This window comes from Coregonus clupeaformis, chromosome 9 (assembly GCF_020615455.1).
Source record: "Coregonus clupeaformis isolate EN_2021a chromosome 9, ASM2061545v1, whole genome shotgun sequence".
In the NCBI taxonomy this organism is placed as follows: Eukaryota; Metazoa; Chordata; class Actinopteri; order Salmoniformes; family Salmonidae; genus Coregonus; species Coregonus clupeaformis.
Genome location: NC_059200.1, coordinates 22,523,145 through 22,535,775, shown reverse-complemented (window position 1 = coordinate 22,535,775; position 12,631 = coordinate 22,523,145). Strand labels below are relative to the sequence as shown.

At 45.4% G+C, this 12,631-nt stretch overlaps 1 protein-coding gene across 1 annotated transcript; it reads left to right on the top strand.

Annotated features, from left to right (window-relative positions):
• Positions 1-303: 303 nt before the first annotated feature.
• LOC121574307 (sorting nexin-18-like) lies at positions 304-7,750 on the top strand. The gene is made up of 2 exons (XM_041886920.1): positions 304-2,092; positions 7,480-7,750. The coding sequence occupies exons 1-2, from the start codon at positions 616-618 to the stop codon at positions 7,716-7,718; spliced, it is 1,716 nt and encodes a 571-aa protein (XP_041742854.1). The 5' UTR covers positions 304-615; the 3' UTR covers positions 7,719-7,750.
• Positions 7,751-12,631: the final 4,881 nt, after the last annotated feature.

Here is a 12,631-nt window from a genome sequence, read left to right as displayed (position 1 = left end):
CAACCAGTTATTGAGTGTAAGGGGGCAATTACTTTTTCACACAGGGGAATTGGGTGTTGCATACCTTTGTTTATGAAATAAATGAAATAAATATGTAATTGTTGTGTTATTTGTTCACTTATGTTCCCTTGATCTAATATTAGGTTTTGGTTGAAGATCTGATAACATTCAGTATCACAAATATGCAAAAGTAGAGAAAATTAGAAAGGGGGCAAATACTTTTTCATTGCACTGTATCTCAGTGGTTAAATGTAGCCTAGAACTAGCTCCACCCTCGATTATTCAGGCTTATTACGTCTGAGGACTAGTCCTGTTACGAGCCTTTAGCATCTGGAATAGGACTTTCTCCGTTGTACCTTTTCACGAAGAAAAAGAAGACATTGTTCATTGCCTTTCACGCGTGTGATTAGGCTACAGAGAATACAAGCGTATGTTTTACAACTTGAAACTTATTTTCGGATGATATTCAACAGCCCCATTGCAAAGGACTAAAACTAAAAAATAGTTTGGTGCTGAATACAAAGTGATACGGTGGTCCAATGGCTCGGTCGCATGACTAATTAATAGGCTATCAGAACTCGGTCGCTCGCTCCCGTGTTTTTTGTGTTATAAACTATGGCGTTTAGGGCGAGAGCCTTGTACGACTTTAGTTCGGAAAATCCAGGAGAGATATCGATTACTGAGAACGAAGTTGTTACTTTATATAGCGAACAAGACATAGAGGGATGGCTAGAGGGAACGAACAGCAGAGGGGATACTGGTCTTTTTCCAGCCTCATACGTGGAGATTCTCACAAATGAATCATCTGACATCTCGCCCAACAACAATGGCATGTCGGCAGATCAAGGTCAACCCGACTCCCCATCAAGTGGATATGATTCATCATACCATTCCCAGTCGCATTCTCGTGTGGAGAACATTAAAGGTCCGACCCACTCCGCTTATCCTGTGCAAACTCCCCAGCGCCACGGTTACCAGACCAGTCAAGGTAGTGATGATGACTGGGATGATGACTGGGATGACAGCTCTACCGTGGCAGATGAGCCTGGAACTAATCATGACAATGATGTAACTAGTTCCACAGCGTACACGGTGACTACCTCGTTGCCTGGGAGACGTGACAGTGCCCAAGCCAAGAGTTCAGCAACAATAGGTAAAAACCTCAACAGGTTCTCAACCTTTGTGAAATCAGGCGGAGAGGCTTTTGTGTTGGGCGAGGCGGCTGCCTTTGTCAAAGATGGGGACAAGATCTGTGTTGTCATGGGCCAATATGGGCCAGAGTGGCAGGAAGATCCATACCCGTTCACCTGCTCCATTGATGACCCCACCAAACAGACAAAATTCAAAGGCATGAAGAGTTACATGTCATACAGACTGACTCCATCCCACACCCAGAGCCAGGTGAATAGAAGATACAAGCACTTTGACTGGCTCTACGCTCGACTTGTGGAACGCTTCCCTGTCATCTCAGTCCCCCATCTGCCCGAGAAACAGGCCACTGGGCGCTTCGAACAGGACTTTGTCTCCAAACGCAGAAAAGGTTTGATATGGTGGATGAACCACATGACGAGCCACCCTGTCCTGGCCAGGTGTGACGTCTTCCAGCACTTCCTCACCTGCCCCAGCACAGACGAGAAGACGTGGAAGATGGGCAAGAGAAAGGCAGAGAAGGATGAGTTGACTGGAGCGAACTTCTTCCTCACCATCTCCACCCCAGCCGTTCCACTGGACCTACAGGAGGTAGAGAGCAAGGTAGATGGGTTCAAAGCCTTCACCAAGAAGATGGATGAGAACTGCCTAGTGGTGAACGCCACCATCAACGAGTTCGCCCGGAAGCAGATCACCGGATTTAAGAAAGAGTATCAGAAAGTGGGCCAGTCCTTCAAACTGCTGGGCCAAGCCTTTGAGATGGACCAGCAGTCCTATTCTGTAGGACTGAACCGTGCCATAGCATTCACAGGAGAGGCCTATGAGGCTATAGGAGACTACTTTGCTGAGCAGCCCAGACAGGATTTGGACCCCATATCGGATCTGCTGGACCTGTACAAGGGACACCTGGCCAACTACCCTGATATCATCCATGTTCAGAAAGGTACGGTATGATGTCACAGCTGTCTCTGCCATAGAAATAGAGTTCATAGAACGGTGAAAGACCCTCTAAACGTGGCAATTTGGCCACACTCTCATAGGCATTCTATTTCTATGGTCGCTATCCTGATAGGGGTCATGTTATGTTGATGATGAACAAAAACAAATGTTGCCTTGGCTTTCCATGAAATCCCTTGCAGCAAAATGTTTTGTGGTTTGAACGTTACTTCAGATCATGTAACATGACACATGTTTTGTGGTTTGAACGTTACTTCAGATCATGTAACATGAAACACATGTTTTGTGGTTTGAACGTTACTTCAGATCATGTAACATGACACACATGTTTTGTGGTTTGAACGTTACTCCAGATCATGTAACATGACACACACACACATGTTTTGTGGTTTGAACGTTACTCCAGATCATGTAACATGACACACATGTTTTGTGGTTTGAACGTTACTCCAGATCATGTAACATGACACACACACACACATGTTTTGTGGTTTGAACGTTACTTCAGATCATGTAACATGACACACACATGTTTTGTGGTTTGAACGTTACTTCAGATCATGTAACATGACACACACATGTTTTGTGGTTTGAACGTTACTTCAGATCATGTAACATGACACACACATGTTTTGTGGTTTGAACGTTACTTCAGATCATGTAACATGACCCACACATGTTTTGTGGTTTGAACGTTACTTCAGATCATGTAACATGACACACGTTTTGTGGTTTGAACATTACTTCAGATCATGTAAAATGACACACATTTTGTATTATGTTCAACTTCTCTGCTTGCTGGCAAAAGTTTGCTTTCACAGTTTTTTTCTGTTGAGTAATGCTGTAGAATAAGGCAGTGAGGCATGACATTTCATTCTCTGTCCTGACAGAGAGAGTTGAGAGTTTTGTCTCACACCCACTGAAGATAGTGAGATCAGAGGTTAGGACTCTGCTGAAGGAGCATACAATCACAGCTCAGGGCTCTTAGAGCCTGCAGATAGGCCTTCAAGGAAACTTGGTTACCAACATATCTATTTTGTTCTCGTTTTACTAAGGGATGCAATGTTCTCTTATTTGTCACTTTGTAATAGATTTATTAGACAGTAGGTACATAAATATGGGGTGCCGTTTTGTAACATGCTATGTAGTCCAAGTTCAATTGAGACATTGAAGGTTATGTTAGCCTACATCGGCATTGAATTAGAAGGAGGAGATTCCGGGGCCTCTTGTCCGGCGTTTCCCTGGGAATGCTGGAATGCGGAATAGCCTCAGGATTATTTTCCTCTCCAAGGGTGGGGATCTGGGGAGCTGCTGCACAATATTGCCTGGACACATTTATTCCCACTGGCACCACTGGCACTGGCACCGGCACCGGTGCATCCTGGACACATTTATTCCCACTGGCACCACTGGCACTGGCACCGGTGCATCCTGGACACATTTATTCCCACTGGCACCGGTGCATCCTGGACACATTTATTCCCACTGGCCTGGACACATGTATTCCCACTGGCACCGGACACTGGCCTGGACACATTTATTCCCACTGGCACCGGACACTGGCCTGGACACATTTATTCCCACTGGCACCGGACATTTATTCCACTGGCCTGGACACATGTATTCCCACTGGCACCGGACACTGGCCTGGACACATTTATTCCCACTGGCACCGGACACTGGCCTGGACACATTTATTCCCACTGGCACCACCGGACACTGGCCTGGACACATTTATTCCCACTGGCACCGGACACTGGCCTGGACACATTTATTCCCACTGGCACCGGACACTGGCCTGGACACATTTATTCCCACTGGCACCGGACACTGGCCTGGACACATTTATTCCCACTGGCACCGGACACTGGCCTGGACACATTTATTCCCACTGGCACCGGTGCATCCTGGACACATTTATTCCCACTGGCACCACCGGACACTGGCCTGGACACATTTATTCCCACTGGCACCGGACACTGGCCTGGACACATTTATTCCCACTGGCACCACTGGCACTGGCACCGGTGCATCCTGGACACATTTATTCCCACTGGCACCGGTGCAGAAGTTCAGTTTATTGGTGCTCTGGCTCTGTAATCGCATGCGAGTGCCCGAAAAGAACAAAGTCCAAGTTAATTTAATATAGTTAGTATATTTATTCATCCAAGTGTGTGTGTTTGTGTGTGTGTGTGTGTGTGTGTGTGTGTGTGTGTTGTATTTATATTCCCCAGATAAGGCCTGGATTCTAATGGCTTTAGAGAAGGTTATTCACTAAAGCAGTGGCAATGTCTTTAGTCAGATCTTCCACTTACACATTCAGAGCTCAAGTACACTGTATATACAACAGTGTGTGAACACCCCTTCAAATGAGTGGATTCTGCTATTTCCGCCACACCCGTTGCTTACAGGTGTATAAAATTGAGCACACAGCCATGCAATTTCCATAGACAAACATTGGCAGTAGAATGGCCTTACTGAAGAGCTCAGTGACTTTCAACGTGGCACCATCATAGGTGGCACCTTTCCAACAAGTCAGTTCATAAAATTTCTGCCCTGCTAGCGCTGCCCCGGTCAACTGTAAGTGCTGTTATTGTGAAGTGGAAACGTCTAGGAGCAACAACGGCTCAGCAGCGAAGTGGTAGGCCACCCAAGCTCACAGATAGGGACCGCCAGGTGCTGAAGTGCGTAGCACGTAAAAATCGTCTGTCCTCGGTTGCAAAACTCACTACCGAGTTCCAAACTGCCTCTGGAAGCAACGTCAGCACAATAACTGTTCATCGGGAGCTTCATGAAATGGGTTTCCATGGCCGATCGACATGTGCAATGCCAAGCAATGGCTGGAGTGGTGTAAAGCTCGCCGCCATTGGACTCTGGAGCAGTGGAAATGCATTCTCTGGAGTGATGAATCATGCTTCACCATCTGGCAGTCCGACAGACGAATCTGGGTTTGGCGGATGCCAGGAGAACGCTACCTGCCCCAATGCATAGTGCCAACTGTAAAGTTTGGTGGAGGAGGAATAATGGTCTGGGGCTGTTTTTCATGGTTCGGGCTAGGCCCCTTACAGTGCCTTGCAAAAGTATTCATCCCCCTTGGCGTTTTTCCTATTTTGTTTCATTACAACCTATAATTTAAATGGATTTTTATTTGGATTTCATGTAATGGACATACACAAAATAGTCCAAATTGGTGAAGGGAAATGAAAAAAATTACTTGTTTCAAAAAATTATAAAAAATAAATAACGGAAAAGTGCTGCGTGCATATGTATTCACCCCCTTTGCTATGAAGCCCCTAAATAATATCTGGTGCAACCAATTACCTCCAGAAGTCACATAATTAGTTAAATAAAGTCCACCTGTGTGCAATCTAAGTGTCACATGATCTGTCACATGATCTCAGTATATATACACCTGTTCTGAAAGGCCCCAGAGTCTGCAATACCACTAAGAAAGGGGCACCACCAAGCAAGCGGCACCATGAAGACCAAGGAGCTCTCCAAACAAGTCAGGGACAAAGTTGTGGAGAAGTACAGATCAGGGTTGGGTTATAAAAAAATATCAGAAACTTTGAACATCCCACGGAGCACCATTAAATCCATTATTAAAAAATTTAAAGAATATGGCACCACAACAAACCTGCCAAGAGAGGGCCGCCCACCAAAACTGACGGACCAGGCAAGGAGGGCATTAATTAGAGAGGCAACAAAGAGACCAAAGATAACCCTGAAGGAGCTGCAAAGCTCCACAGTAGAGATTGGAATATCTGTCCATCGGACCACTTTAAGCCGTACATTCCACAGAGCTGGGCTTTACGGAAGAGTGGCCAGAAAAAAGCAATTGCTTAAAGAAAAAAAGAAGCAAACACGTTTGTTGTTCGCCAAAAGGCATGTGGGAGACTCCCCAAACATATGGAAGAAGGTACTCTGGTCAGATGAGACTAAAATTGAGCATTTTGGCCATCAAGGAAAACGCTATGTCTGGCGCAAACCCAACACCTCTCATCACCCCGAGAATACCATCCCCACAGTGAAGCATGGTGGTGGCAGCATCATGCTGTGGGGATGTTTTTCATCGGCATGGACTGTGAAACTGGTCAGAATTGAAGGAATGGATGGGGCTAAATACGGGAAAATTCTTGAGGGAAACCTGTTTCAGTCTTCCAGAGATTTGAGACTGGGACGGAGGTTCACCTTCCAGCAGGACAATGACCCTAAGCATACTGCTAAAACAACACTTGAGTGGTTGAAGGGGAAACATTTAAATGTCTTGGAAGGGCCTACTCAAAGCCCAGACCTCAATCCAATTGAGAATCTGTGGTATGACTTAAAGATTGCTGTACACCAGCGGAACCCATCCAACTTGAAGGAGCTGGAGCAGTTTTGCCTTGAAGAATGGGCAAAAATCCCAGTGGCTAGATGTGCCAAGCTTATAGAGACATACCCCAAGAGACTTGCAGCTGTAATTGCTGCAAACGGTGGCTCTACAAAGTATTGACTTTGGGGGGGTAAATAGTTGTGCACGCTCAAGTCTTCTGTTTTTTTGTCTTATTTCTTGTTTGTTTCACAATAAAAATTATTTTGCATCTTCAAAGTGGTAGGCATGTTGTGTAAATCAAATGATACAAACCCCCCAAAAATCAAATTTAATTCCAGGTTGTAAGGCAACAAAATAGGAATAATGCCAAGAGGGGTGAATTCTTTGGCAAGGCACTGTAGTTCTAGGGAAGGGAAGTCTTAACGCTACAGCATACAATGAAATTCTAGACGATTCTGTGCTTCCAACTTTGTGGCAACAGTTTGGGGAAGGCCCTTTCCTGTTTCAGCATGACAATGCCCCCGTACAAAAAGCGAGGTCCAGAACAGAAATAGTTTGTCGAGATCGGTGTGGAATAACTTCACTGGCCTGCACAGAGCCCTGACCTCAACCCCTTCGAAAACCTTTGGGATGAATTGGAACGGCGACTGCGAGCCAGGCCTAATCGCCAATCATCAGCCTTGTGGCTGAATGGAAGCAAGTCCCCACAGCAATGTTCCAACATCTAGTGGAAAGCCTTCCCAGAAGAGTGGAGGCTGTTATAGCAGCAAAGAGGGGACCAACTCCATATTAATGCCCATGATTTTGGAATGAGAGTCTACTACTCTATGGCCAGAGAGCACAGGGGATGAAACCAATGGTCAACTCTTCTTTCTGAGTCATGTTAAAACTTTTCAAAGACACAGATTCATGACTAAATATAGCCTTTTTCCTTTTCACCATTAATAGGAATACCTTTGATACCCTTCTCTCAAACCCTTTCCCTGCCCCCTTCCCCACTAATCTTTTTCCCGTTCCTTCTCCCTCTCCCTCTTTCTCTCCTCCACCTATCTCCCCAGGTGCCCTTACCAAAGTAAAGGAGTGCCAGAAACAGGAAGGGGAGGGATCAACCATCAACGAGCGTTGTAACATAATTTCCTGCGCCACACTGGCTGAGATCCAGCACTTTCACCGTACACGCGTACGTGACTTCAAGAGCCAGATGCAACACCACCTCCAGCAGCAGATCATCTTCTTCCAGAAAATCACTGGGAAGCTAGAGGAGGCACTGCAGAAGTACGACGAGGATATCATATAAGGCCCTAGAGAGAGGAGCATAGATACAGAGGGATTAAGGGATGGGGGGGCTGAGAGAGAGGAGGGTGGATACAGAGGGATGAAGAGAGGAGGGGACTGAGAGAGAGGAGGGTGGATACAGATGGATGAGAGAGGAGGGGAGAGAGAGAGAGAGGAGGGTGGATACAGATGGATGGAGCGAGGAGGGGAGAGAGAGAGAGAGGAGGGTGGATACAGATGGATGGAGAGAGGATGGGACTGAGAGAGAGAGGAGGGTGGATACAGATGGATGGAGAGAGGAGGGGAGAGAGAGAGGAGGGTGGATACAGATGGATGGAGAGAGGAGGGGACTGAGAGAGAGAGGAGGGTGGATACAGATGGATGGAGAGAGGAGGGGACTGAGAGAGAGAGGAGGGTGGATACAGATGGATGGAGAGAGGAGGGGACTGAGAGAGAGAGGAGGGTGGGTACAGATGGGTGGAGAGAGGAGGGGACTGAGAGAGAGAGGAGGGTGGATACAGAGGGATGAAGAGAGGAGGGGACTGAGAGAGAGAGGAGGGTGGATACAGAGGGATGAAGAGAGGAGGGGACTAAGAGAGAGAGGAGGGTGGATACAGAGGGATGAAGAGAGGAGGGGACTGAGAGAGAGAGGAGGGTGGATACAGAGGGGTGGAGAGAGGAGGGGACTGAGAGAGAGAGGAGGGTGGATACAGAGGGATGAAGAGAGGAGGGGACTAAGAGAGAGAGGAGGGTGGATACAGAGGGATGGAGAGAGGAGGGGACTGAGAGAGAGAGGAGGGTGGATACAGATAGGTGGAGAGAGGAGGGGACTGAGAGAGAGAGGAGGGTGGATACAGAGGGATGAAGAGAGGAGGGGACTGAGAGAGAGAGGAGGGTGGATACAGAGGGATGAAGAGAGGAGGGGACTGAGAGAGAGAGAGAGGAGGGTGGATACAGAGGGATGGAGAGAGGAAGGGGGGACTGAGGGGCGGGGCTGAGAGGGAGGGGGGATACAGAGGTATGGAGAGAGGAGGGGGAGCTGAGAAAGGGGGGGCTGAGAGAGGAGGGGGAGCTGAGAGGGGGGTGAGAGAGGAGGGGGAGCTGAGAGGGGGGGTGAGAGAGAGGGGGGCTGAGAGAGTGAGGGGGGTGAGAGAGGAGGGGGAGCTGAGAAAGGGAGGGCTGAGAGGGGGGGAGCTGAGAGGGGGGGAAGAGTGAGGGGGGGTGAGAGAGAAGGGGGCTGAGAGAGGAGGGGGAGCTGAGAGGGGGGTGAGAGAGAGGGGTGCTGAGAGAGTGAGGGGGGCTGAGAGAGTGAGGGGGGTGAGAGAGAGGGGGGCTGAGAGAGTGAGGGGGGGGTGAGAGAGAGAGAGATGGTGAGAACATGGGGTAGGGCCATAGGGAGTGTTCAGGTCATGGGACTGTGCAGTTCTGCAGTGTTCCCTATTTCATCATCTGATCAAGACTGGTGCACTGGTTTGGCAAAAAGATAGAGGGATACATTTTGACCTCCCCTTCTCAGGGAAGTATTCCCCATTTAAACTGAATATGTTTTAGGGTGCGGACTAAAGTAACTAGTCCGTAATGACTATGTAATTGGTTATGTGTTGTTTTTCCATGACAAGATTATTCATCCATTCTACAGTTGGAAGTGAGTGGATCTATGCAGGTGCTGCACTGACGGATGTGAAATAGGGCCGAGAAATACTCCTTCATTGACAGAGAGAGTTGTTGTCCGCAAAACTTGATAACGTAGTCTAGCGTGACAGGATATGTTAAATCATCACTTATACAATTAGTGTCACTTAAAAAATGTGTAGAATGACTTCAATAAGGAAACTGTATAGAATTGCAATTATATCTCTAAAAACATTTTTAACCTGTTGCATTGAATCCCCCTCATTTGCCTTTTCCTTTGAACAAATATAACGTGATTTCAGTCTCATGGCAAATATGAATGACATGTCTCTTTGTGTGCCTGCGTGCGTGTGTATCGATGCCTGTACGTGTGTGTTATCATAGAGAGGGAAACCAAGGGGGGATTGGTATCCTGTTGTAGTTTCTGGACCTCGTTATTTGAGACCTCCCAGAGAACTCTGTGCTTTAAGATTCTAGAACCCTGGGGGAGAACAGAACGCCTGATTTTACATTCCTTCTTATTGTTCCCAATGGGGGGGGTAGGCACAGAGAAATCGGCCAAAATAATACTGCAAATTATGTCTCTGTGGGAATCGCTGAAATAAATATATCTTCCTACAGTTGTAAGTTATGTAAGTTATTTTACCAGGTTGACTGGGGTACTGCTAGATGACTTAGCTCGCATCACCCTGAACAGACAAATATATGTAGAAGGGACTTTTATTTATCACATCATACAAGGAACGGTGTATAGTCCTATATACACAGTATACCAAACATTAGAAACACGTTCCTAATATTGAGTTGGCTCACCCATGTCTTAATAATCGGAGGAGGTGCACATTACGATTTTGAAGTTAGAGGGTAACAGTGATCCAGAGCCTATTCAAGTTTGTCCTCACGGAAGTTCACATTCACAAACATTATCTGGGTTAAGTTAGTGAGAATAAGCAGCAGCCAAACAGCCTATGATCAAACTCTTAGCCAGAGCAAAGTTCAAAGCACAGCACAACTTAGTTGATCCATTTCTTACTTATTCCATAGAATAAGGAATTAGAATACTAGAATGGACATTAACCTTCTTATAATGGTCCAAAGGTCAGCCATGTTGGTCAGGGAGTTGGTCAACCATGGTTTGACAATGCTCTGATAAGATATTGCGTAAAATAATGAATGTGAAGAATTTACCTGTGCTGTATGTGTACTAGCTAGCCAGACAGTTTTAGAGGAATAATTCCATCATCTTTTTAAAGGCTGCACTATGCAGAAATCGCACCGCCATTTCCTGGTTTTCTAAAATTCTAATAGTTTGCCTAATTTCAGATTATGTGACAAAACAAGCACGTATAGTGTAGAGAATCATTGTACATCTAAACCGCTGTGAAATATATTTTCCATAACCAAACATATTGTATTTTCAGCTGTTTGAAGCTGGTGTACAAAACTGAAAGTAAAAGACGCAAAACCTAAATTTAAGAACGGGAAGCATAGAAATAGCACACATAGAACAGATCTACTTACACTTGCTTTCAATGAGAATGACTGATCTATAACTACCATTTCTAAGTGAATTTGGTCGGGTCACCCAAAAAGTTAGATATTGCAGCTTTAATTAACTGCCAACATTCAATTCAAACAATGCAGTCAATCCACAGCTCACACTGGCTCAAATCAGTTGATGATAGGACTTATTAGGCACGTTGTAAATGCAACAACTACTTATATTGCATCATATAATAGCACTCACAGCTTTCCAAGAAAACAAAATCTGAGACATTTATGGCCTGTTTACATATATTCTTAAGGCTATTTGTCCAGAAAATCTGTATAAAACCTGAATATACTGTATTTACAATTATATATCAATATTTTAGGTTGACTATAATTCCATTACACAATTTCTGATACTGTACATTACATGCCTTACTTCTATTTTCCTGCATAAGTAAAAGCAGGAAATGCATCACCTCTGCCTCTACTGCCATTCATTCCAATTAGACTGGTTTTGGATTTCTCCTTGACCAAGATGGCTGCCATTTCCCCCAATATGGAACTTTTAGGGTTTATGACATAGCCCCTCTAGTAATTTAATAGGATCTCTATGATTTATTTCTACGAAGGCTGGCTACTCCTCTCTCTCAGAAGGACTGTGCATGTTTGAGATCGACTACATAGCAGTGGGCTGTGCAATGCACCAGATCTTCACAACTGGAAGGGTGTTTCTGAATGTGAAATTCAGAATGCTATAGCAGTCTGAACTGCGCAGCTGAACTGTGATGGAGTCAATCTCAAACACACTGTCTCTCTACATATAGGAGGGATTTCTGCTACCATCTTACCCTTGTCTAATTATTAATGAGAGCTGAACTTGGTGTTTATGTGATGTCCACAGACCACTAATTCAAGACCGTTTTGCAGTGACACCTTTTTGAAGTTACTGTTCATGTTCACAAAGAACCACAAGTCCATTCATCTCTAGAACAAAGGAAGCCATTTTATTTCCACTGGCTGGGGCTCTGGGGCAGTCTCTCTCTGTGGAAACAGTCAGCTTGTTGGAACTTGATTTGAATCATATTCCTAACTGTCAATAATGGTGACTGACATATTTTCTTTAAGTAATCGGAAGCATATTGCAATGTTTGTGGAATGTTAGTGTTGAATCTGAAGATGTCTTGTTCAGTTGAGTTCCCTTTAAGTTAAATCTTACCCTCCCCCCTTGTGTGTACCTCACTCTGCCCCAGTCCAGCCCACATGGGCCTCTGAAGTCTGGTGGAAAAGTGGAGAGTTGAATGGAAGGATATAAAGAAACCAAAGCTGTACTCTAGTCTTTAAGGCAACTGAAAAGGTCAGTCCAGACCAACATAGGCTACTCATTTAAGACAATTTACAGTCTGCAATTCTGGGCTGGCACAAGTTACTTTCCTGTGTAGGCCTACAGTGCATTAGCTATAAACTCAGAGTTCTTTAACAAAACATAGACAGCCTACACATGATAAAACATCTACAGTGCCGTGAAAAAGTATTTGCCCCCTTTCAGATTTTCTCTATTTTTGCATATTTTTTATACTGAATTTTATCAGATCTTCAACCAAAACCTAATGTTAGACACTACCACCACCATGCTTGACTGTTCGTATGAGGTTCTTACTGTGGAATGCAGTGTTTGGTTTTCGCCAGACATAATGGGACCCATCTCGTCCAAAAAGTTGACTAAAGTTTGCCAAAAGGCACCTGGAAGCACCTGGATGATCATCAAGACTCTTGGAAGAATGTTCTATGGACAGATGAGTCAAAAGTGTAACT

Excerpts from the sequence above, each read along its gene's own strand:
- LOC121574307 (XM_041886920.1), top strand. The coding sequence starts at position 616 with ATGGCGTTTAGGGCGAGAGCCTTGTACGACTTTAGTTCGGAAAATCCA. Across the intron at positions 2,093-7,479 it reads TATCATCCATGTTCAGAAAG|GTGCCCTTACCAAAGTAAAG; the intron begins GTACGGTATGAT and ends CTATCTCCCCAG.